Source organism: Lissotriton helveticus, chromosome 4_1 (genome assembly GCF_964261635.1).
Source record: "Lissotriton helveticus chromosome 4_1, aLisHel1.1, whole genome shotgun sequence".
NCBI lineage: Eukaryota > Metazoa > Chordata > Amphibia > Caudata > Salamandridae > Lissotriton > Lissotriton helveticus.
Window position 1 is genome coordinate 253954831 of NC_136063.1, and position 27329 is coordinate 253982159.

Below are 27329 nucleotides of genomic sequence, written 5' to 3' on the forward strand. Positions count from 1 at the left end.
GGGCTGAGCGCTTGTAGACAATAATGTGTAATCTGCAAGCCGGCATTCAGACAGGTCCACACCAACTCTTTAGGTTAATAAAAAGCGTACTGTTGGTTTATTTGATAATAGCGCCTCTTAATGATTCAGTTTATAGTGTGCATTGCGCATTCATTATATTTAGATAAAATGTCCTAAGAGGCATCTCTACAAAAGAGTCTTTTCTACAGCTATTAAGCAAAATTAAAAGTTTATGTTAGGTAGTGGCACATATGGATTTTTTTAAAGTGTCTTCAGGAACCCCGGGTAAGTAGAAAGAAAACGCTGGCTGTTTTTAAAACTATTATACGTTATGGATAGATAGATAGATAGATAGATAGATAGATAGATAGATCGATAGATAGATAGATAGATAGATAGATAGATAGATAGATAGATAGATAGATAGATAGATAGATAGATAGATAGATAGATAGATAGATAGATAGATAGATAGATAGATCTCATGTCACCAGCATCACGTCCCGAAAAACAGACCAATGTGTTAAGGCATCTGCTTTACAAGTATAACCTTTTATCCTTTTGTGATAAAAAAAAAAAAAAAAACAACCTCCGACTGGTCAGCAGTGACATCTACTTTTTGGTCTTCAGAGTAACCATGATGTTAATGAAGTTAAAGTAGCAGGTTTTCTGAGGTGTTCTCAACAGCCTGTGGTCCCTGTGCTGTCCGCACCCCCGGAATCATCGCGCCTCCGCGCCAGAGGGCCCACGCTTACTGGCCAGATGCTGGTGACCCACTTGTCCTCACTGCAGTCCCAACATTTGAATATGTTTTTTTCCTTAATCTCAAGGAACCTGAAGGAATTGCACTTTCTGTCACATTTTCCCGTGGAGGAAAGGGCTGGAAGGTGGGTCAACAAATGGCACTACCTAATAATTTACTGGACCACACGCTGCTAGAGGAAGCCTAGAATATAATATCTCGTGCCTAGCTAGTGGAGGAAAGAAAGGAAATACATCTTCGCTAAGAATCGAATATGATTATTCCATTATGATGATGGTGCTTATTAGGATTGCTTCACAATTACTGCTGCTGTTATTATTATTTGCAACACAATGGTAAATTAAAAACAATAATAATAACAACAAATATAATACTTACAGCAACAAAAACATCAACAATATTAACCACTTTGACGCTCATGACGGCCCCACACCATCATGAGCCACGGGCGGCGTGGGCTCATCAGGGCCTGGAGCTGTCATCAACTGCCGCTCCGCCCACGCTCCGTCTGCGCGTCACCAATTCCCTGTCTGTGCGGGCGAATTAGTGAGTGGGCGGTGTCATGACGGCTCCACGCCATCATGAGCACACGCAGCCCGTGGCTCATGACGGCGCAGAGGCGTCATGAGTGAGGGAGCGCTGCGCGCACCCCCTAGCCCCGCCCGCATCACGGGCAAATTCACGGCGCGGCGATGTGGTTAATCTACAAGTTAAAGGAACGCAACGCTTTTAGCCAGCTGATAAACTGTTTATCCAGTCTTGTCCAGTTTGGGCGGAACACATGGCCACGGAGATGCTACCACTTTGGGGAAGACCATTGTGTCAAAAATTTAGCCCTTCACTCTGTCTTGGTTTCTTTACCTCACCTGAGCACTCTTAACACCCCATCCCACGCCTCTGTGAGACGATCTTTATGTGTCTCACAGTGTTTTACAAACCATCGACAGAAAGTTGTCAAGCAGAGAAGAGAAACAAGCATTGGAAATGCAATAGGTCTCGCATTAGAAAAGTTGGAGCTATCGGTTTTGTAAATGACAATTATTTTATTTTTGTTTTTGTTTTGAAAATAGCTAAATTAATATCTTTGACAGTTTACAATGCCAATAGTTATAACTTTCGCAAATGTGACACCTATAGCATTTGTAATGCAACATGATTTGTATTTACGTGACTTAGATGTACTGATATTACAAATAACAATGGCTTTTAATTTTTTTAAGTAATTAATACTTAAATAAAAGTGATTGTAATTTATAATGGCAATAGCTTAAACTTTTGTAAAAAAACTTTTGTGAAGATTATGTTCAGTGTATTTTATTGTGACGAAAATCCAAGAACAGAAGTGAAATATTAACATCTTTTTGTGACATTTGTAATAAATCTTGAAACATTGAGAGAACATAATTGAACCAGCTGTTGTTGAATGGTTGCACAGATTGATGCTGTGATGCTGTGGTGGTGCTGAGTGATGCTGTGGTGGTGCTGTGTGATGCTGTGGTGGTGCTGAGTGATGCTGTGGTGGTGCTGAGTGATGCTGTGGTGTTGCTGAGTGATGCTGTGGTGTTGCTGAGTGATGCTGTGGTGGTGCAGACTGGTGCTGTGGTGGTGCTGATTGGTGCTGCGGTGGTGCTGTGGTGGTGCTGAGTGGTGCTGTGGTGGTGCTGAGTGGTGCTGTGGTGGTGCTGAGTGATGCTGTGGTGGTGCTGAGTGATGATGTGGTGGTGCTGAGTGATGCTGTGGTGGTGCTGAGTGGTGCTGAGTGATGCTGTGGTGGTGCTGAGTGATGCTGTGGTGGTGCTGAGTGATGCTGTGGTGGTGTTGAGTGATGATGTGGTGGTGCTGAGTGATGCTGTGGTGGTGCTGAGTGGTGCTGAGTGATGCTGTGGTGCTGCTGAGTGATGCTGTGGTGGTGCTGAGTGATGCTGTGGTGGTGCTGAATTATGCTGTGGTGGTGCTGAGTGGGAGATGGGGAGAGGGAGAAAAAGGAGAGCAGGGAGAGGGTAAAGAGAGAGAGAGAGGGGGGAGAGATGAGAGAGAGAGGGGGGAGAGATGAGAGAGAGAGGGGGAGAGAGGAGAGAAAGACGAAGATGGGGAGAGAGGAGAGGGAAAGGGAGAGAGGGAGAGGGAAGTGAGGGAAAGGGAGACGGGGAGAGAGGAGAGGGAAGAGAGGGAAAGGGAGAGAGGGAGAGGGAAGTGAGGGAAAGGGAGAGAGAGAAAGGGAGAGAGGGTAGAGGGAGAGAGGGAGGGTAAGAAGAGAGGGGGAGGACAAGAGTGAAGGACGGAGGGGAGAGAGAGGGGAGGGAGGGAGAGAGAGAGAGAGGAGAGCAGGCAGAGGGGGAGATGGGGAGAGGGAGAAAAAGGAGAGCAGGGGGAAGGTAAAGAGGGAGAGAGGAGAGAGAGGGGGAGAGGGGGAGAGGGGGAGAGGAGAGAGAGTGGGAGAGGGTGAGAAAGGAGAGAGGAGAGAGGGAGAGGGAAGTGAGGAAAAGGGAGCGGGAAGTGAGGGAAAGGGAGAGAGGTAGACGGAGAGAGGGAGAGTGAGAGAGTGAGGGGAGGGAGGGAGAGGGAGGACGAGAGGGAAGGAGGGAGAGGAGGGGAGATAGAAGGCAGAAACTGCCTGAGAAACAGACACAAAGAAGGAGTAAGAGAGAAAGGATGGCAGGCTTTGAGGAAGAAGAGTGCCGCAGACAGAGATCATGCGGTGAGAAACAGGAGGGGCAAAGGCAGATATAGAAGACGACGATCCACCGAGCAGGTCAAGCCGCGGGGAGGCACAGGCATAGAGCAGGCAGAGCACGGGGAGAGGAGGGGCACAGAGAGACTAAAGGGCAGTGGCAGCTAGATTGTAGGTGCTATGAAAGAAGGAGATAGAGAGTCTGAAAAAGGTACGAGTGGGCCAGAGCGATTGCGAGAGAGAAAGACGAGAGCAGACAATATGAATGAAAGGGAGAGAAACAGTAAGACAAACTGGAGGGAGACAACGAGAAGTTGGGGAAAAATGAATGCATGTGGCTAGCAAATGAGGGACTGGGAAGTACGTGATACAGACGAGATAGTGGTAGTAGATGGACGAGTTGAAAAAAAGAGATGGGCAAAAGGCAGTACAGTGAGACACAGGGAGAACGAAAGAGAAAGAAGAGGGCATCATTGGGTAAAAGTAACAGAGAGAGAGAGAGGCAAGAGGGAGTGTAAAGTTTGAGTCCAAGAGAGGCGAGCTATACAGACAATAAAAGTATGGGTGCACAAACAGACACAGGCAAGAGATAGAATACTCTGGGAGAAATATAGCAACGAGAAATAGAGTGACAGCAATAAAGAGACTAGGAGAGTGAATGGGAAACTCGGAATTCCAATATTTTAAGGGCAGAGTAGGAAAGAGACATGCATTAGACAGGCAATGTGGATGAGAAAAACGAAGATCAACGCACGAGAGAAAGAGAGCAATAAAGGCACTAAGTGGAGACAATGAGAAATGATAGAGAAATGTAAGTGCACCCACGGGAGAGACTGGGTGGTGCAGGACTGACAAAGTGCGATACAGAAAAGAGACATGCATCATACAGAAGGGAAGGGGCAAAAAAGAGATAGAGACAGTAGAAAGAGATGGGCAAAAGGCAGTACAGTGAGAAAACAAAGATGAAACAAGGAAGAGGGAAAGAAAGGATGGAGGCTGACGGGCCAAAAGAAGGAAAGGAAAGAACGAAGGAAGAAAGGGAGCAGGGTGAACAACAGAAGGAAGGACATTGAGGAGAAACGGAGCCGCAGACTCTTTGGACATTAGGAAAAGGCACGCTGAAGGGCGAGGGAGGCGAGGGAGGCAGGAGAAATGCGAGAAACGTGTGAAGCAGGGGGCGGGGGTAGCGGATACCTTTGAAGTGAAGCTAAGCTTCACTTCAAAGGCTTGTTGGCACAGCGCACGCTGGGGGATGCCTCTGGGAGGGAGGCTGTTGTCTGTGCACCCGCTTTTTATAGCAATGCACATGCGCATTGAGCGAGCTTTTCACGGGAACTGCATGGAATCGCCTGATCTTGGTAAGCTCTGTTTAAGCCCCTTTATATCTCGCTCCGCTCAATGCGCATGCGCATTGATAGGTCACGAGACCTAAAAAGGCTGACGGTCTCTACCCGTGGAAACCCCTCACAGGACCCTCTGATAGGCACTTAACACACAACATGTCTTTGAGAGGGCGTCGCCTGTAGTCTAATCTTTTAGTGTCTCTACAGGGCTGTTCCCCATATCCTGGAACAAAAGGATGTCTTTGAGTTTTCGTTTAGGCTGTTAAACGTGTCTTACGAAAAGTCACCAGTTTCATTGTAAGTGCTCCTGGTTCACTTTATTATAGACAGGCAGCGGGGTCATGGACAACAAATTTGACACGATGGGATAAAATCAAACCTTTTAATTGGACTTTTTAAGTTGCATCCAAAACAAAATTTAAGACTGTCGGACAGTTTGTCCCTCCTTCCAATAGACCTTAAAGATTAAACTAACCACACCGTTGTGCCACGAGAAGTGTAAGCTTAAGTGCAACTGTCATGCACTGGAATGCTTATATATTTTACATATTCTTATTAATTTAAATTTTTAGAAATGAAATCTTTTAAATGTCTTTTCATGAAAGCAGTTTGTTTTGATTAATGGTTTTAGGTCTCACCCACAGACAGCTTCTTGCTGTCGTTGAAGCACTAGAATCTTTAAACACATGTATTGAAGATTCAGATGCTGCTGATCTATCTCTTAAATCTACGCTAATCCGACCCTTAATAATGAATTTGAAAGAGGCCACACACTGCACTCCCGGAAACCGATGAATTCTTCCTGCCTCGCACGTGCAGGCACTAGATAAAATCTATATTGCCCTTGCACGAAGTGCAGCCAAATGAAGCGCTCTGTTTATTACACAAGTAACACAACCCACATAAACCTACGTACATTCCTTGTAAAATATCTATCCTATCCAAAGTGTAAATATCAGTGCTTTCCAAACCATGTTCATGACATCCCACTACCCTGATGTTGCTCCTCCCTCCCCTGCATTCCTTGTGCAAGGGCTGACATTCCTGTGCGGGGCAAATTCACCACCTTATACATCCCCTCTTCCAAAGTCACTTGTAAAGTGTACGATCACCCAAGAGGGCATCTTGGCGCTAAAACAGATGTTTGTGGTAACCCGACAGAATGGCACTCATTTTCTCAACCTCAGACGGCTGAGTGGACCCACTGGGATTTGAACCTGTGACCATGAGGTCGAACACAGAAACAGTGGTCAGATTAATCCATTAAGCCACCAGAAGAGGCGTGTGTTCACCACTGTGTGCCCTCTCATAATTAGCAATAGATACACAATAGTAGTGGTAACTGATTCGCACCTCTAAAGATACACAAAGTAAATAAAAGTAAATAGTGGGATCAAATCGTTAAATCAAGGTATGCCCAGCGTAAATCTTGTTATCCTATTGGTCAAGAAGGGTTTCGCTTTAGTATAATAAACTTTTGTTATTTTCAAGAAATCTTCCCTGCTCTGTCCCTTTGTATCGATTCTAGGACAAAGATTGCCACTCTCTGGCTTATAAATAGTGTCACTTGTAATGAATGCTCGGATTCCACTGCAGCTCAGGTAGGATCTTCACATTGATAATGGTGTACAATTGGTCGGCAGATCAAGGACAGCGATGCTTTGCCTAGATTTAACAACTTGACATCACGGGCAGATTTCCAAAGGTCGAGAACGTTGCCTTATTACCCAACAAATAAGTTTTCTGTAAAAGCAAGACCAAGACTTCCTACCGTTTGGCCTGCCGCAGCACAGTCCCCCTTTTGATCTTATCTAAGAGGCCACAGACATTCCAGCTGACAATGCGAAGTCACCTATCATAAGTCTTAGTCATACCTGGTGGCATGGTTAGTAATGATGTATGTGTGAGTAGGAGATGATGCAATGATGGCATGATTAAATGAGATGTTGCATGTAAGATGCAAAGATATGGCACTAAAACAAATAGTAACTTTCCCGAACCCCACCCCCCATCCCTCCCACCCAATACCTCATGAACATGGACGCATCTGTCACGGCACAGTGGGTGTCCCAAACCCAACGGGGGTCAGGCGCTACCCCCTGTCAATGGATCCCCATAGAACTTCCCTTGTGCATACAAGTGTCTTTAAAGTCAAGGGTGCCAATACAAGTAGCCAAAGTAATGATGCTGTCGGTTGTTATGAACAATGTATCTTGCCATGGATATTGATTAGGATGCTGTCTTTCCGGGCGTATCCTCTGTCAAGCGTATACGGGACTTGCAACGAGTCTTGGAGCATCTCTTGGACCGTGACCTAAGACGTTGTTTATCATTAGCCTTAGGGGTCTTGTGGCTGCCCCCAGACGATGAGTCTGAATCTATTCTAGGTGGAGGATGGGGCTTTTTCATCTGTCCAGTTAAACACCTCATCTGGTGATTTGAAGAAGTGTGTTCGTGATTTGTAGGACACCCGCAATCTGGCCGGGAACAGCAGAGAGAACTCGATTTTTGAATTCTGCAGTTGTGCTTTGGCCTCCACAAAAGATTGTCGGTGTTGTTGAACTAGCCTCGTATAGTCAGGAAATATCATTATAGGATAGGAGGTATATTTAAGTGTCCCCTTAAGCCTGGCTTATTGTAAGATAACATCCCAGTCTTTATAATTTAGAAATCTGGCAATGATAGGCCTGGGACGAGCACCAGGCGGCGGCCTCAGCAGCAGGGCTTGATCCGCACTCTCGATTATGAAGCAGGAGGACAGCACACCAGAAGGAAGCCAGTCTGTCAGCCAGTTGACAAGGAAGCCCTCCATATTGTCACCCTCGCAACCTTCAGGGAACCCCACGAAGTAGAGGTTATTTCTGCGTGCCTGCCCTTCTGCATCTTCAACACTTGTTGCCAGACCCTTCGTGAGTAGCTCCAAGGTGGACACTTTCTTTTAAAGAGTGGTCACCGTATCTTCCACCATCAAGATTTTGGTTTCAGATTTGGTTATTCGTTGTACTCCATTGCGAAGATCCAGTCTGAGTAACATGACATCTGAGCCAACAGCCCCGATTTTGGCCTCTAACATGTCTCTGGACTGCGTTGTGGCTGCTAGAATAGCAGCATTGTCGGGCATGGATGTCATCAGATCCTCAAATATGTACCTCTGCACCCCTGGCCGTATGTTTGGAGCGATATGACCCTCGGGACGTTGAGTATCCTCAAGGCTGCACTTCTCCCCCACAGACAATCACTAAAACATTCATATGGCACACGGTAAAAGAGGGCTGGGGGCTGCTCTCCTATACCAATACTGTCTCCAATGAGCAGCAGTGAGGGGGGGGGTGCTCGCCGGTACCCCAACTGCCCCAATCCGGCCACAGCCCACCGCCCGTACCTGCAGCGCTGGTCTTGCGGCCGGGAGTCTCACCACAGGCAAACCCCCATCAGGATGTTCGCAGTCTGGAACTCGTTTCAGCCACCCACGCCGGTGCAGGCAACGCTTTGAGGCCCGCTATGGCCGCCGATGTTAGGGCAAAGGGCGGTGTCTCCTGTAATGGTGCTTGCGTCACTGCACTGACTTCCCACTGCCCCGATGAAGCAGCAGACCCTATTTGTCGGCAGAGTAGCCCCGGACATAGTCACCCGATCAGGGCTCCCTTCCCACTGCTTTCGGCAGCACGGACTGGAGGCAACCGCAACGTGGCCCGCTATAGCCGCCAGATCCTGAATTGCACTTCCACCATGTTGGACCGCCTGCCCACGCCCCTAATGTTTCTTTGTTTGATTACAGCCTACTATGGTTTTGAGAGCAATTGTGACATCATTCACTGGGTGGCCCCTTTAAGATAGTCGAGTTTAGCTGTGATATTTAAGCACCCACTGCAGAGATCACAGAGATCTGTGGCAGCCTGTAGTAACAGCTTTTAGATTTGGTGGAGCCAGGTCAGTCCTTCATTCTACCGGTTCTACTAAACTGAGTAATATTGAGTTGGACGCAACTTGGAGACAAAATAAATCTGTCTTAAATTGCAATATAGGAATCACCAACATAAATTTATGTCCAGAGTATCTCCTCGGCCTATGTATCCAGAAAGCCCCCAACACACAGGTAACAGGTAAGTACTCAAACCCCATTCTGAGAAGGTAAACAGCCATCCTGGGACCAAATGCAACAGTACCTGGTCCACAGAGTGTGGATATACTCCAAATGTTCATGCAGCATTTTCTGCAAACGAAACCATGGCTTGTTGTACATAATGTCTTCTTAGTTATATACACGGCAACAAAAATGCTTAAACCACTATTCTAATGTAAGTTTTCAACATGCTGCACAGCAGCCACATTGTTCTGCAACATAGTTTAAAGACACTGGCAAAACCAGTAGCTCTAGCTAAACACTTAAAAGGTCCCAAAGGCAAGACCTATTGGCTATGCCAATGCCTGTTATTGTGTGCGTTTACCACAAGCAAAATACTGGTGGTAGCAACATGTGCTCAATACTGACCATCGTAATTTGCACTTAGTCCTTGATAGTCACTATAGTCACTGCCGGCCATAAGCTCTTTGCATGCATTTTGCACAGCTAGATGGGTCTAAACAACTTTTTAGGGTTTTCTAAATCATACAATTGCAACCTGAAATCATTTGCACATTTACCATTCAGTATTGTTAGCTTAAAAACAATCTTACTCAATTTTGTAACTTCTCAACATTTTTTCAGCAACATTTCTTGAGTTAAAAATCTTTCTGAATCAAGTGGCTTACTGCAGAAGAAGCCATTTCTTCAAAGGACATCTAAAAACATACAGAGGACCTGATTTGTTTCTTGGCAGATGGGTTACTCCATCACAATGGTGAAGGATATCCCGTCCACCAAAATCTAAATCCCATAGGATATAATGGAATTTTAATCCAAAATATAAATCCCATCGGATATAATGAAGTTTAGATTTCGGCAGATGGGATATCTATCACCTTTGTGATGGAGTAACATGTGCGCTAAGAACTAAATCAGGCCCAAACTTCGATTCTCAAAACCATTTGCACAACTTAGACAAATGGCTCGCTTTGTGAATGGTAGAAATTCACTAAAGATGTACTTGCATAAGAAAACCATTTTACCCATCAATAACAATGGGCCACGGTGGTTTAATATTCTTCATGTGCAAATCTTAATATGGGAACAGGGTGAAGCCTGTCAAGGGAAGGAGTAAATCCCTTTCCACGGAAGGAAGGGGAGGAGAAACACCCCTAGATTGTATGGGGATGCATGAGAGGGGAAGATAAGAAAATGCTGTTGCACAACTGTAATGGTCTCTCGCAAAAGTGCATTGCATCAAAGATGCCATACTTAGGATTCATGGTTTAGCAAAACAAGGTTAACCCCATAGTAAGACCTGGGGTACAGTATAATGTTTCTGGAAAAAGTGGTCTAGGAGGCCTATCTGGTCCTCTGACAGCCATTGCTGAAGAGATTTGGAGAGGAGTTAAATCAGTTCACACATATTTCACATAGGGTCCAGAGAGGACTCAGATACTTATTATGCACGGACACTAGATATGAATAGGTTATGAAAACAAACGTATTCTCTCCATAAATTTGCTATATCATATATTGGCTTTGTGACATATTGTGCTCACAGAAGTAGTAAAAAGTGCATGAAGTGAAGGTGTGTAGGTGACATATTAAAAGTTACATCACATTGTACAACAATATGATTTGTCAAAACTCCACAAATAAATGAAATAGGTGATGGAGTTTTTTGTTGGGACGGTCAATGGCGTTTCGATCTCAGGTTAGCGAGATCATCTTCAGGACAAGAGCCTGTGAGCACTTACGATCCCGTAAGTGGAGGAGGCAGTTGTAAAACGGGGGTCCAAGGATGAATGGTTTCGGTCAGGAATGTTACTTTTCTGCGGTAAATTTAACTCCTCTCCAAATCTCTTCAGCCGACGATACTTAGGATTCAGGCAGGAGATTCACTGGGCTTGATCCACAAAGGTAAACTTATAATTCTGTGTTAATTTATGCTTGTTTAGTATTCGCGAAATTGCGTTTTAATTGTAAGTTTACCAGTGGGGAAACCCCACAGTCGGGGCGGAGAACTCAACACATAAAGATCGGACAGGCCTATATTTTAATGTGAGGAGTTCTCCCCCTGACAATTTAATCCACAAACATGAAGAATTTACCTTTGCGAATCCTGCCAACAGTTTTTAAACTACAAATTGCTTTAATTTAGTGAGCTCCTACTTAGGGAATCCTGAGTTATGTGATAATTATCTCCCTGGAATTTTATGTGTTAAAATCTGAATGTGCATGTTATGCCTCATTTTCAAGTTGAAAATTCAGATTAGGAGTCATTAACCACACCCAGTGATTCCTCGCACAAGGGAAATGGTATGTACTTGGTGTTAGAAATTGGGTTTTGGTTGACTGGAGTATGAGTCCTAGCCAACCAGCAACCACAATCGTAGTCGGAGTAATAAGCAGGCAAACCGTAAATTAACCTGTGCTCACCTTCTAGATGCTTGGCACAGAGTAGTCAGGCTTAATTTAGAGGCAATGTGTAAAGTATTTGTGCAACACTTCATACAGTAAAACAGTGAAAACACCACACAAACAGATTCTACAACAGCTTAGAAAAATAGAACTTAATTTATTAAATAAATCAAGATAAACACAACAAAAATCCAATAAGTAGAACTTGAGATTTTGAAATTTAAAGAATAATCTGTTTAGCAGCAATAAGCGCTTTCTGGATATTTGGTCGTCCCGGACCAGGACAAAGTTAAAAATTCCAGCTGACCATGATGGAGTGCAGGGCAGATACAGTGACCCAGAGTTGCCCACTGAGCAAAAGTACCCTGATCCTGGTTGCGTCAACGTTGAGGATGCGTGGTGCAGCTGTGGCATTGTGTCAGTGCTGATCCACACAGCAGCAGTGATGCGCCGGTCCTGATCCGTGCAGCAACAGCAATGTGTCATCTCCGATGAGCTGTGAACTTTGATGCGAAGGCTTGGCGTCATTCTCGAGGTGGATTTCGATGGGTATGCAAAGACCTTGCACCAGGGAGAAGGTCATGCAGTGGTGGTTGCAAGATGCGCTAGCTCTGTTCCATGCAACAGCGGTGATGCTGATCCACTCAGAGGCGGTACGCTGGTTCCGGTTCACGCAACAGAGGCAATGCACCAGATGATGCATGTTCTGCTAAAGTAAACACCTTAGACCCAGTTCCGAGGGTCCAGGACTGAAGGGTTGCACCACTTGGCAGGGCAGACTCACAGATGGTAGAGTCCAGGTGTAGAAGCAGTTTGGATGAAAATCTTTTATGTCCCTGAGACTTCATATCAGGAGGCCAGCTAGCCCTTGGAGTCACTCTGGGTTCACGTGATGTAGGTTCAGTCCTTCGCACCCAGGCAGGAAAACAGCAGGTAGTAGGACACTCTGAGTTCAAGTGATACAGGTCCAGCCCTTCTCCCCAGGCAGAGAAACAGCAGGCCGCAATGCAGCACAGCAAGGAAAGATTCCAGACAAGCAGCAGTCCAGCAGAGTGGCAGCCCTTCAGCAGCACAGCAGTCCTTCTTCCTGGCAGAGATTTCACAGGTCCAGAAGTGTAATGAAGTGAAGGTGTTGGAGGTCCAGTACTTATACCCAGTTGTGTCTTTGAAGTGGGTGAGACTTCAAAGAGATTTTTTGGAAGTGCACAGAGGTCCTCCCTTCTTCACCCTGGTATAGACTCACTACAGGGGCACATATATGCAACCCTTTGTGTGGTGACAGGGCATAGCCTATTCAGGTGTAAGTGAAGCTGGGTCCAGCTCCTCCCTCCCATCCTTCTGGGATGGCCCATCAAGTCACACCTAATCTCCCATTGTTTGTTGCTGTGTAGGGTGAATACATAAAGCCCAGCTGTTACCCCCCAGAGACATGCAGCAGAGGCAGGCAGTAGGCACCAAAATTGCTAAAGTAAGTAAATGCAAACTTTCCAAAAATTGCATTTTTAGAAATGCAATTTAAAATCCAATTTCGCCATAAGTTTGGATTTTAGATTGGGATTCCATAAACACCAAACTAGAAAAATATATCTCTTCACAAATGGGAATTACACTTATAAAATGTAAAAAGATAATGCCAATGTTATCCTATGGGAGAGATAGGCCCTGTAGTAGTGAAAAACGAATTTGAGAGTTTTTCACTACCAGGACATGTAAAACTTAAAAGTACATGTCCTACCTTTTAAGTAAATTGCCTCCTACCCTCTGGGTTGTCCTGGGCCTACCTGTGGGGTGACCTATATGTATAAAAATGGAAGGTTTGTGCCTGGCAAGAGGTTAATCTTGCCAGGTAAAAATGACAGTGTAAATTGCAAACACAGGCTCTGCATTGGCAGACCTGGGCCATGGTTAGAGGGCTACTTAATTGGGTGGCAGACCCACTAGTAACATTTAACTTACAGGCCATTGGCCAGTGGCGGCACCTCCGCTAAGGCAGCGGAGCGTCGGCCCACTGCTTAGTAGCAGTGAAATAAAGGACAAATAAAATAATAACTCGACGTTATTAGCATTTTATTTTTTCCTGCTGTGGCAGCTTTGAGGGTGGGGCTGCTCTGATGACAGTGGGGCAGGGGGAGGAGTAGTGGCACACCGTTTGGCCAGCCGTCTTGGGCCGGCCAAACAGTAATGCATACTTTGCATGTTCTCCACCCAGGCCCACTGCCTGTGCGAGTGCCGAACCACAGCGCTCAGACCAATCACAACGCTGCACTGCAGCATTGTGATTGGCTTAGGGGAGCCCCAGTGTTTCCTGTACTGGTCCAATGCGCAGGAGAGCGGAGGAGAGACGTGACGATAAGGTACATTTTTGTAATTCTTTTTTTACAACCCTTTACCCCCACTCGCTGCCACGTCACCCCTGATCCGTGCAAGATGCCACGGCTCTTGGCCCATGCAGTGCAATTTACTAGCGACTTATAAGTACATTAAATACGCCAATGGGGAATAAGCCAATATTACCATGTTTGAAGGAGAGAATATATGCACTTTAGCATTGGCTAGCAGTGGTAAAGAGCTCAGAGTCCTATGGCTAACAAAAAACAAAAATCAGGTCAGAAATAGTCGACGAGGAAGGCAAAAATTGGCAGGAAGACCACCCTAAGGCTGTCAGGTCTAACACTGGGTGTGGTAAATACTCCACTCTAGATTTAGGAAGCAAAATTATTCATGAGCACACCACTCTTATTTTCACTACATCACTGAGATGTGCTAACTGGCAAGGAATAACATGGCAGTTGCCTGACAGGGAAACACATTGTGCTACAAAATCCAACACACTCTCTCGATTATGGCGACACTCGGGAAATCCTTTAGAAAACTGAGCAAGATGACTGCCTAAAACTAAAGAAGTATCACTCATATACATGAGAAAGACTTTTATAATGTACATGCCACAAAAGCATAGGTTATCAATATGATTTGTCGGTAGCACAGCAGGGGCATACTACTGAAGGGCTCAAATATTGCTGCTCCATGGATTGTATGGCTCAGTGTTTAGACAGAAATCGGAACCAAAAATATCATAAGACAGAATACTGTCTTGAATATCGAATGCAAAATTATTGTGAAGGTAAGTTTCTATAGGTAAGTAAAGTTTACTACACATATCTCCACATATATGTACTGTAACAATATATATATATATATATATATATGTATATTCAAGATACATAGATGTGGAGTTAAGAATAGTAAATCTAAACTTACCTAATTACATTTATCTTCTTGATATTTTGGCCCTCAATATTTTTAAGAGGATATTCTGTGCACCCGATATTTTTGGTTCCGATATTCTTTCAGCAATTTGTATGGTACTCTGCATTCATCCTGGCACACACAAGCCAACAAGGGGGCGGGTGAAAATCTGGCTGGTAGAGCAATTAGTTGGCAGCTGCATCAGGTGTCAACCATCGGCGCATGAAATCCACCAGATAGTAATAACAATGCCATACTCAGTTGCTCCTCAACATAAAGGGCTAGATTCACAAATGTAAACTTACACTTTTATTTACGTTTATGTTTGCTGTAGTAACTTTACTACTTTTGGTATTTGCGTACTATAAGTGTAATTTTAATGCTAGTAAAATTACTAGTAGTAATACTAGTAGTAATATTATACTCATAGAGCCTGATTCACAAAGGCAAACACACTTTTGTGTAAGTTTAGGATTGTTTGCTATTCACAAAGGTATTTTACGAGTAGCATCTTTATGACTGCGGAGTCTCCGCACATAATAAAATAGGACTGTCCTATTTTTTCTGTGGAGGGACTCTGCACTCATAAAGAACTACAGTTATACTTTGGGGAAAAAGCTTTACTTTTCAAAATATTCACTTTAGAAAAAAATATAAAAGCTGCCATAACTAATCAAATTAATAAGACATGCATTTGCTAGATTTCTGTGTGATAACCTACTAAAGTTGAGGGTTGCAGATAATTGATAATAACTTGTTGTTTATAAAGTAATTGCTCCCGCAGATTTCGAAGTTTGGGACTCTGAAGGTAAAAGTGCTCCCATTCCCAATGTTAATGGTCCTCATTTATTTACCTTGGGAAGAGGAAAAGCTGAGCCAGTCCGCAGAAATACGAACCTTCACACAAATCTCAACACCATTAATGAACTCACTTCGTTGTCTAAAATTCCAAAATGTCTGCAAGATTACTATGAAGAAGTGCTGGATGACCACACGTACCTTTTGAAGCTGATGAACCCGACCCGCTCATCTTGCTTTGCTGCTGTGTTTTCTAAGTTCAGAAGCTGACGAAAACCTATGAAATAAAGTGAATTGGTCGTTAAGTTTTGTTTAGCACAGAGGCAATTAGGGCCATATGTATCATCCTCACCATTTGCGATTTCTAAATAGCGAATTTTAAGGAATCGCTATTTAGAAATCGCAAAACGGTATGTATGTAGGAATTCGCTTATTTTTAGCGATTCCTACACATTCCTAAATTGCGATTAGCAAATTGCTAATCGCAATTTTCCCATTCATTTCTATGGGCCAGGAGGCCCATAGGAATGAAGGGGATATTTGCGATTAGCAATTTGCTAATCGCAAATTGCGATTATTTTCAAGGGTGCAGGGGTGTCACAAGAACACCCTGCTGCACCCCTGAAAATGACATGTGTGGGCATATGGCGCACATACATGCCCTAAGGGCATGTATGAGCGTCATATGCCACCTTTGAATTTTAAATAAATTGCTTTTTTAAAAGAATTCGCAATTTACCACCAACTAGAAGTTGGTGGTAATCTGCGAATCCTTATTGGCATTTTTGCATTAATATTTGTTTGATACATTGCATTTAAGGAATCGCAAATTTTGCGATTCCTTAAGTGCAATCGCAAAATAAGGAATAGCAAAATGTGCGATTCCTTATTTTGCATCAAACATGTTACATACATACCATTTTGCTAATTAGCATTCGCAAAGGCCGAAATTCGCAGAATTTCGGCCTTTGCGAATGCTAATTAGCTTGATACATATGGCCCTTAAAGCCTTACCGCTGATGGCTCCTTGGTTTCTCGGTTTTGCCTAATAAAAAATGTATTAGTATTAGACAATATTTTGCATTGCAGCCTTCTGTCTTTAATGCGAAACATTACACCTTGGTCTACAGTATAGAGGATTGCGCACACAATCCAACAACGTTGTTAATACTTAGATATTGAGGAAACAGTACCTACGGGTTATAGTTAGATAGATCACCCCACAAGGATGCTTTTTTGACCAGAATATGTAGGATGAATCGGCAAAAAGAAAATGTGCACGAGGATTGGTCCCAAAGTGTGTTTTCTCCATTTGAATTCTTTCTAAGAGTTTTGATATACTGATCAGAAAGGAAAAAGCATGTGTCCAGTGTCCATTTTCTTCTGAGAGCTATTGTCATCATACAACACAAAACCTACACATACACACAGATACATTGTCAGCACTGCACCTGCTCCTGCAAGGGGCAGCCAGGCTCCGGACTCGGAAGATATTCCACCAGACTCCCTTTCAGGACTTCTCAAGAGGTTGAGTGGTGACGCAACCTCCCGGATCCGCCTGGGGCAGGGAAAGAAGGGTAGGAGTAGGGCAGGCGTGAGAGAAGCACGCCACACCGCCTGCGACAAGAGATTCCCTCTGCACACCCTGATCGGATCTGGAGTCGGGTTGAAGGACCAGCTACTTCAGAGGAGAAGGTGATATTGAGCCCTGGAGGCACCAGGAAACACCCAGAGACCTAGAAGCATTTGCAGAACCATCAGACAAAGCATCAGTAGTGATGGGCCCAGACCCAGCAAGAGTCATGAAGCACGGGAATCTGCAGCGGTGCCTTGGATCGGAATGTGAATCCCGTAGGCGCTTGGCTGGAAAGTGTGTAGTTCTGGGCAAATCACTTACTCTGTGATGCTACCGTAATTGTGTGCGCGATTCATATCTTGCCTCGTGTTCATCATTCCCCACATTGTGCACTACTCCTTTGTTCCACAGCTGCCTATGTGCTACATAAATACACACATACCTGCTTTGACTCCGCCAGCAGGCACCGGCTTACTCCCCTGTGTGACAGCCACAGAGATCGTGGTGAACCCTCCTCACTTTGACATCCAGATAGGTGTGCATCGGGCCCATCCTACCTACTCTTGCACCCTTTGACCTTTCACCTTGCGCTGGATGCATCAGCTTCTCTCTGGTGCCCTTCGCAAGCACCAACTCGGGCATCCTCTCCAACTTTTCTCAGTGAATTTTAACAGCCACTTAAAGCACATTGTCAAATATTTTACTATAATGCATTTACATTATTGACGAGACCACAGTATTTAAATGTTTCCTTCGCCTACTAATTCAACTTTTCATAAACCCCGAATTTGTAAAAAAAAAAAAAAAAGTAGGGAGTTTTCATTGCAGTGTTGCTCAGTTTTGCTCAAGATCAGACAGTCAGTGAGAAACACGGCATTTAGCCCACAAGTCATTTCATTAACGGGCTTTTTAGTATTATGTAAGTGCCAATTTGAAGAGATTGTTGAATATTTTCGCTCCTAATGCAACTGCTATTAACTTTAATAAATAAGCTACAGTAATAAAATGAATCTTACAATTTGGAAGTCAGCAGATGCGCTGTAGTTGCTTGGTGTGGCTTCGCGGCGCTACACTTCCTCTCTCGTTTGAATTCCGGTGGCTGACTGCTCCGCACTCTCTCACCAGGAGGAAGAGACCCCCGAGGCCACGATGCTCTTGCTTACAGCAGACAGCGTCACGTCTGTTTATATAGAGCCGTCCTCCAATCAGAAGGCGGACGCTTTGGCACGAAGCCAGCGGGGTTTTCCTTGCCCACCATCACATGAGGGGACTCACCGGAAGTTTGTCAGAACATGAAGTGAAACACTTTGTAAGCGCGTTGGCGTGCAGCGTGGCTGTTTTAAAATTGCCCAAATTCCTGGGCATTCCTTCAACTCTTGAAACTTTTCTCTAATTCCGTTTGAGCATTTATATTGAGTTTCATCCCTCTGACGGCGGATTGTGGGCAGGTAGGTATCATGCCAGATTAACACTCTAACATGCCAATAAATATCTCTAGAAGGCTGCGCAGAAAAGACTTCCATTGTGTGGCGGTTGGGAAGAGGGCCGATCGCAAGATATTGTGAATTTTCGGTCCTAATTAGTTTTCGGAGAGAGTATTGCTTGCTGTCATAATATGTGTTGTGGTTGAGCATAGCTGAGTTAGTTAGATTCAGATGTCCTTTTCTCCTCTCGTAGAGTAGTCGCTTCTCTGCTCCTACTCAGAGCGTTAGACTCCTGCGCAAATCTTTATTTGATTCTGCCTATTGGAGGCTTTATTTGCTGAGACCTCCTTCCCGACTCAAATTTCCTAAGTTTAACCTATTAGGGATTTTCCCTTCATAACAAGATGTATTTGCTCAATTTGCCTTATGACAGCTTTAAGCAGTTTGTATTTGCTGATTTGCATTGATTTGAATTATGTTAACTGATACATATATATTCATGCTTTAACTATTGACTTTGACAACATTAAATGATTTGAGTTTGTAACTTTGCTATCTGTTAGAAAGTGCCATCTTTCTTGCATTGGTATGCCCCCACTTTTTGTGAATTGCTGATGTGCTTTGACTGAGTGTGCCCTGGGCTCCTGCCAACCAGGTGACCAGGGCCTGACCAGGGTGGGTTTTAGGCCCAGGTGACCAGGGCCTAAAACCCAATTGGCATCTCTGGCCACCTGTCAGCCTCTAGTAAATGGTACCCTAGGTACCCAGGGCATGGTGACCAGAGAAGACCCCTAGGGGCTGCAGCACTTATTGTGCCACCCTTAGGGACCCTGTACCCTGACACCCACACACTGCCTTTGCAGGCTGAGTGGCTAGGTGCAGAACTAAACAAAGAGTCGACATGGCACACATCCCTGTGTGCCATGCCCACAAACTCACTGTCCTGGCATCCATCAGTCACCCCTCTAGCTGGGTGCCCAATTCCAGCAGTGTGGGCACAGGTGCATGAGCCCTGTGCCCCTACAGTACCCAGGGCCATTCCCGGGCACTGTAAGTGCAGTGCTGCCACTAAGAGTATATGGTGCTGGGAGGTTGTCATTACGAACTCCACAGCACCATGATGGCTTCACTGAAGACTAAGAAGTTTGATATCAAACTTCTCAGCACATTAAACCTGCACTGATGCCAGTGTGGGATTTAATGTCAAATGCACCAGAGGGCATCTTAGAGATACCCCCTGAAACCTAACCTACAATCCAAGTCTGGTCTGAGAGGCTGCCTAGGCTGCCACACAGCAGACTTGTTGCTGGACCACTGGGTGGAGAGCTCCCGCTACCCTGGGCCTGCAACAATGCACATCCTGGGCGAGGTGCTAGGTCTCCTCCCCCAGGATGGGCAGGGGGAAGCTTCAAAGGCATGCCGCCTTTGTGAGCTTCTCCAGACCACTTGCTGTACTCAGCAACTGGCCCCAACCAGTTCTGACTCCCACTCTGGAGGGAAGACTGACGGGAAACCCTATGTCAGGAAGGGGGGTGTGCCAGCCTGTGCCAGCCCCACCCCTCAGGTGGGAGAGGCGAGGTGAAGCATGACCCTGGGCTCCGGCATCTAGAAGATGGGGAGCCCTGCCCAATCACAGCTAGGCTCCTGCCCCCTCCCACCGGAGAGGGTCAGACTAGGGGGGTGTACCCACCCCAGGACAGGGACCTATTGGCCCCTGCCCTTGCCCTACCTGTAATGCCCCTAAATTTAGTATTTAGGGGCACCCTGAACCTTCCTTCCTCGGATCCCGATTCTAACAACAAGAAAAGCAAGAAACAAGAAGACCTGCCGTGCAGCTGCTAACAAAAGTGCGACGCCCACTGACTTGGCCCCAGCCCTACAGGCCTGTTGATCCTTGAACCTGCTCCTGCGCGGCGTCTCCAGCGGACAGCAACCTCGCCAACCCCGGAGGACCTGTCTGCCTTGAACCTTCCACAAGACTGGGACTCCCAGGAGTAGTGGTTCTGCTCTAACAGCAATACCCCTGGTGCCAGCCAGGAACCGTGAATCCAGCCCACTCTGCGCCCGCCAAGCCCTGCCTGTGCCTGAGTGATCCAAGACCACGAGGACATCCCCCGGTGACTGGGACCCGAAGTCCAGTGCCCAAAAACCCTCCTCGACGACCCAGACAACGCCTGCAGCCTCAGAACCAGGGACCCCCCCAACTGCGACCAGTTGAGGGTAAGATTTCCTGACGCCAAAATACATCCCTGCACCCGGCGCCCCACGGTCCCCTGTGCCCTCCCTCGGGGTACCTACCTCTTCTCCAAGATCCCAACATACCTCTTGAAGTGGTGGTCGCACCTGAAGAATCTCTGTACCCGAGCCTGCAGCCTTTGTTCACTTTTTAACTTCCCCATTGGATAACATTGAGCGCCCGGCGGCTCAAAAGCACCCTGCACCCAGCCGCCCGAGTGCCGCTGGAAGTGCAACTACTACCCTACTCTACTTTCCCACTCGCCCTGAGTAAGTGACCAGGAGCTCAGCTCCCACAGCCGCGTGGCCTGCTTGCTTGCAGCCACCAACCAAAGGCCCCCTACCCTCCATTGGATTGCCTTGGGCCTACTCTCTCTGCAGCCGGCTGCCCCAGTGCCGCTGAGGGTGTTACAACTGTACCTTTCCAACCCTGGGAGACCCCTAAGTCAATGCCCAGAACCTTAACCCTATCAGTCGAGTACTTACATGAAAGCCGATCACTCACTTTCCTTCCGTAGGCTAACATTGACTGGTTTTCACAGAAATTTCTTCTAAGTGTGGAGTTTTGAAACTTCTAAATATTTATCTAAAATAAGCCGAATAACGAATTCCGAAATGCTCACCTGGGATCAGGAGAGAAGCCAGTACTGTACCTTTTAGCCCAGTACTGAACTGCAAAAGTAATCTTAACTGTACTTACCAGTTACCTGCATTTTCTTCCGTAGAAAACCATCAACTGTTTTTCTGTGAAATTTCCTGTGTCGATTTATGCAAACTCCAAATATTCTTTAAAAATCGTACCAAATACTAGAACGTAATTACTTACCTGTCTTAGGTAGAGGTCCCAGTGCTGAACCTAGGAGTCCAGTACTGGATTACAAAAGTAACGAGAACCTACTTCACCTGTGACTTGAATTTCCTTCCATAGGATAACATTGCTAGTTTTTCACTGAAAAGTTTGTCAACTTTGAAAATACATTTATATTCTTTAAAAATCACAACCTTAACCAAAACTCTTTTACTTAACTGTTTACAGCTTAGCTCCCGGGACTGAATTCAGGATCCAGTTCTGTGGTTAGGAAAGTAATCCTTAAAGTAATCAACTGCATTTATGTAGAAAAACCCATTGAGCTCAATGTTAAATTGTGTTTAGAATTGTGTTGCCTATTGCAACCGCTGTAGCTATTGTACTTACAAAGTCTATTGCCTTTCTGCAAAGTAACAACCTGAAGGAACTCATATTGAGAAAAGTATATTTTGATACCTGTTGCTTCTAAAATAAAACAACTATATCTTTTGATATAAAAACAATTGGCCTAGAGTTCAGTTCATGAGTGTGTGAAACCTTTTGCTGTCTGAGTTTGGACAACAAATGCTTTACACTATCCTCTGGTACTGCCTTACTGCTCGACCAAGCTACCACTTTAGAGAGTAGGGTCATACCTGACTTTAACCTCTGTTATACCTCTGGAGATTGGGGAATCTATACACACTGTATCTATCTTTGGTCCAGTATTTATAGAGCCACTTTCTTACACTATCTCCTAATAAACATTCATGAATTTCAAATCTAATACTACTCTCTGTCATCATCATGAGGCCTAATGTGTTTCACTGTCATTGATGTAGTGTTGATGAGTTGATGTAACGCCTCAGTCCGGGAATAAAGGTCTACTTTTTTCAAATGCAACTTGTACTTGAGTTTGCACTAACGATCTGCACGGTGCAAATCCAATCCCACTGCAACATGTGTGCGTCTGGTATATGATTATATGAGTAGAGGTGGGCGAGTCACTGAAGGCTCGAGCCAAATGCCTGCCTCTTGCTCAGCTCAAGGTAGGGTTGCCTTCGGACCGGTTGTCTGCCGGCACCATTGGCATTTTGATTTCCCAGCTGGTACAAAAATAAAGAAAATCACCAAAAGCCAGTATTTTTAGCCTTTATATGTACGTATTCCAAACATCAAAAATAAATAGAAAACATCTATATCTATACTACTATAATAAAGTAAGAACTTTCAGGCTTTGAGGCGGGTAAACTCGGGAACCACGGCGCCAATCTACACACCCAATACACCGTTGAAATCGTGAGGGTGTGTAGATGGTTATAGGCTATATAAATATAAAAAATAAACGTTATTTACAAAATTTATATAAAAAAAAAAGTAGTCCCTCCAAAGTAGCGCCGGCCGCGACGTGCGTGCTCACGTCAGGAGCACGGGGAGGAGCGGCGTCCGAGGAGCGGCGGACATGGCGCGGGGGAGGAGCGGTGACGTGAGGAGCAGCGGACAGGCCAGCCGCGGTGCGAACAGAGGAGAGGCGGACATGGCGCGGGGGAGGAGTTGCGCGGACATGAGGTGAGGAGCAGAGCGGCGAGGAGCGGTGAACTGAGGAGCGGCGGCTGAGGTAAGGCCCCGGGGACAATGTCGGGGCAGGCGGGTGTTGGGCCAGGCGGGGGACGGGGAGTTACAACAGAACAGATCGGCAGAGGAAAGGCAATGTCGGGGCAGGCGAGGGACGGGGACTAACAAGGTGACGGGTGGAACATTTTGCACGTACTACTGTCCGACCTCCATTGACTCACGACAGGCGGGGGTCGGGCCAGGCGGGAAAACAGATCGGCTAAGGAAAGGCAATGTCGGGGCAGGCGGGGGTCGGGGCAGGCGGGGGACGCAGACTAACAAGGTGACGCAAGGAACATTTTGTCCGACCTCCATTGACTCAGGACAGGCGAGGGTTGGGCCAGGCGGGAAAACAGATCGGCTGAGGAAAGGCAATGTCGGGGCAGGCGCGGGACAGGGCGGGCGGGGGCATGGGCTGCTGGGCAATGTCGGGGGAGGCAGGGGTAGGGGAAGCCTGAATGCTCCCGGACAAGGTCAAGACGGGCTGCTAGTATTAAAATAAATGTGTTCCAGAGCTGTTTTAAGATCTCTGACTAATTTTAAAGTAAACAGACAGAAAAGGCATTTTACAAATTAATACATATGTTTTTGTTTGTAGCAGCATTTCAAGTTGAGAGATACTGTCAGGTACTGAGTACTAGCACTTATCTATACTACTATTATAAAAAGAGAACTTTGAACCTTGAGGCGGGTAAACTCGGGAACCACAGCGCCAATCCAAACACCCGATACATCGTTGTAATTGTCAGGGTCTGCAGATGGACATAGGCTATATAAAAAAAGAAAATATACGTTCTTTAAAATATTTACATACTACTATTATAAAGAGAGAACTTTGAAGCTTTGAGGCGGGTAAACTTGGGAACCACAGCGCCAATCCAAACACCCGATACATCGTTGTAATTGTCAGGGTCTGCAGATGGACACAGGCTATATAAAAAAATAAAATATAAGTTCTTTAAAATATTTACGATTAAAAAAAAAGTAGTCCCTTGGAAGTAGCGCCGGCCGCGACGTGCGTGCTGACATCAGGAGCTCGGGGAGGAGCGGCGTACAGGATCGCGGGGAGGAGCGGCGGACAGGCGGGGAGGAGCAGTGAGGAGCGGTGGACTGGCGGGGAGGAGCGGCAGACAGGTGGGGAGGAGCGGCGGACAGGCGGTGAGGAGCGGTGAGGAGGCGGGGAGGAGCGGCGGCTGAGGTAGGTGAAGTGGCCCGTGTGCGGCTCATTGGGGGCTCTGAAAGTGGCGGGTGCGCTCCGGGGGACCCACGGACAACGTCGGGGCGGGCGGGGGCCCTGAAGCCTGAGACAACATCGGGGTGGGCGGGGGCCCAGAAGCCTGATTGCTCCCGGACAACGTCGGGATGGGCTGCTAGTTTAACTTAAAAGGGAGAGTACCTGTGCTTCTCTGGACTACTGAAATGCATTTAATGGATTAGTCCTGGTACTTTTAGGGAACAAACAGGTACTGAGTACCAGCACTTTATATTTCCATTTAAAACACTGGTGTACAGTCCTATTTAGTATCACGTAAAGGCATTTGCAGACTCTTAAAACAACAACAAATGGCTGGTATTTCTCTCTTGGAAAAGTGGTAACGCTACCTCAAGGTCCTCTTGAACCTCAAGCTCGAAAAGAACCGAGCGTTCAAATGGGTTCTGCTTGGTCTGCCACCCACACTCTTACCTCATTGATCAAATATGCCTCCCCAACACTTTCCATGCCTTCTTGCTGCAGAAGGTTCGGCGTCCACCCACGCCTGAGGGAATCATTTAAAATGCAGAAAGCTCTCACGGTGAAAGCACTGTCATAAAAGTCTAATGCTGAATTATGTAGTTTTAAAGCAGAAACCTCTGAGCGGTGCCGGCTTTGTCACCCCGGCTGACCAAACTGTGTAATCGTAGGCAATTATCTTATTTTGCTGTGCCTCCTTTTCCTATATCACTGTGCTTGACAGCACCTTGAAGTACATCAGATCAGCATTTGTGGGAATTGAACCACGAGCCCCGCGCTCCGGACTCAGCAGCTCTGGGCCTGCCCCACACCTCTCCCACAACTACTGAGTACCTTATGGTGGGCTGGGCGGTTCAGGATGCACTGGTAGTGACTTAACATTCCAATCTTGCATCACAGACCATGCTGGTGGGCAGCAGTTCTATCCTTTATGGTTATCAATACTGTCATGCAAGTTTCCACAACTCCCCATTAAACACTGCTATAGAAACGTCCATAGAGTACAAACGTCCACCTGGCATAACTCAAACAATGAAAGAGGGACTTAGCTACGGAGTGTTGAACATAACTAATATCCATACACATATCCATGCCATTCAATGATACTAATAAATGACGTAAACACAGTGGGGCATATTACCAACAACTAGCGATAATTATCGCTATGTTGGTTTAGCGGCGATATTTTTAACGCCGAGCTGCGGTGATTTTTATCGCTTAGGAACCTTGCTATTATCAAGGTTTATCTCCTAAGCGATAAAAATCGGCCGAAATGCATGAATATCGCTGAAAAGTCAGCGATATTCATGCATTACCGAGCTAATGCTCTTAGCCATGTTATCCACCTACCATTGGATAACATGGCTAAGAACTGCTCAGGGGCAGGTGTTAGCTTTTAGAGATATTCGCGCTTAGCGCGAATATCTCCAAAAGTTGGTAATTGGCGATAGCGATGTTAGCGACTGTTTCCAGTCGCTAACATCTTGGCACGCCCACTTTGCATGTCATTAGTGATAAATATCCCTGACATGCAAAGCGGGGCCCAAGATGGTCGCTATCTCGTACTAGCTGTCGCTAACTGGTGTTAGCGACAGCTAGGTAATAGGGAGATCATTTTATCTCCGCTTTCTTGGCTTTTAAAGCCAAAAAAGTGGAGATAAACCCTCTTGATAATATGCCCCAGTGTTTCTTCTTCAACGTATGTTTTTTTAACACCCACAGGAGGACATCACCAACAGCTGACTCCGTTATCATCACTCTGTCAACCCAGCCGCCCCCAAGGTTCCGGTGATGCACCTAACATTCTCCCAGGTGCATCATCATTAAAGGGCAAGTTACAACACATCTTCCCCTTCAACATATGATAAAGAAGAAAGAAACATGACAAAGAGTAGAAGAGAAAAGAAAGAGAAAACATCAAAATATAAATCGCAACACAGAAAAATACAAAGAAAAAGAATTAAGTCATCACTCTAAAATATAATCATGAAGATACAAGGGTGGTTACATTGCCCATCTAACATGCTCCCCACTACTAGAACCCACAGCCTCATTACATCTGTAGAGGCGAGACAAACTCCAAACATCTCCACCAGTTAACATCACAACATTCCTCATAACCTTTCAGAGACCACACTGCTTTCTTTACATACCCCATGTCACCAACCTTCCCTTCACATTTTCGCATGCCCATTTTGTCATCATACCTTTGTTTATACTTCTCTTGGTATCTCTTCACTCTCAACTCAATCTCACAACAGTTCTTATTTTTCCCACTCAACCACACCACAGTACGCTTAGAACCAGCCACTCTACCTTTGAGTTTCTTAAATGGTGACATATCAGTGACGCTATTGGGCGCATTCCTGTGCACCCACAGCTTCTCACACAAAATGCTTTTCAAAGACATGCCCGTCTCAACAGCCATTTGAGCGCATGCCCTTACAAGCCTAGTCATGCTTTCGACTAATCCGTTGGCTTGTGGTGAATAGAGAGCTGTGGGGTGGTGAGTAATGGTAAGACCCTTTAAGAACTCTACCATCTCTTGGGAAGTAAATTGTATTCCATTATCAGTAACCATGACTTCTGGTATACCTTTGCAAGTAAACACATCCCTGACAAATTAAATGATATTCTTAGTAACCACTGAACTCATGCAACAGGCAGAAACCCATTTCGATGTATAATCAACCAAAACTACAACAAATCTCTCATTGGGTACCAATACATCAAAAGATCCCACAATATCCATAGCTAGCTTGGTCCAAGGTTGCTCAGGTAACTCAACAGGAGACAGTGATGTCGCTCTAACTTTCCCGGATTTATCATTATTTGCACAGAGAATACAATCCCTAACTACTTCCTCTACCTGTCGATCCACTTCTGGTCACCAATAAGATTCTCTCACCCTGAACATCGTCAAACTATGTCCAAATTGGCCTTTATGTGCCAAGTTGATAATTTTCTCATGCACATTATTAGAAGGAACTAATCTTTCACCCCAATAGAGTGCCTCTGCTGCAATGTACAGTTTGTCACGTACATTCCAAAATCCTTACGCACAATGGGGAACATCTATGAACGCAGGTCACCCACTAATCACTAAGTCCATCACAACCTTCCTAGAGCTGTCACTGGCAACACCAGC

The 27329-nt window shown here is 45.6% G+C and overlaps 1 protein-coding gene across 1 annotated transcript in view; it reads right to left on the reverse strand.

The window, feature by feature from the left end:
• LOC144827122 (uncharacterized) overlaps positions 1-18027 on the reverse strand; it is a 106926-nt gene extending 88899 nt beyond the window's left edge. The window contains exons 1-2 of the mRNA XM_078685550.1: positions 17907-18027; positions 15516-15591 (exon numbers count right to left, since the gene is read on the reverse strand). Coding sequence (XP_078541676.1) covers positions 15516-15546 — 31 coding nt within the window. The 5' untranslated portion in view covers positions 15547-15591; positions 17907-18027. The remainder of the gene's footprint in view (positions 1-15515; positions 15592-17906) is intronic.
• Between the last annotated feature and the right edge of the window lie 9302 nt (positions 18028-27329).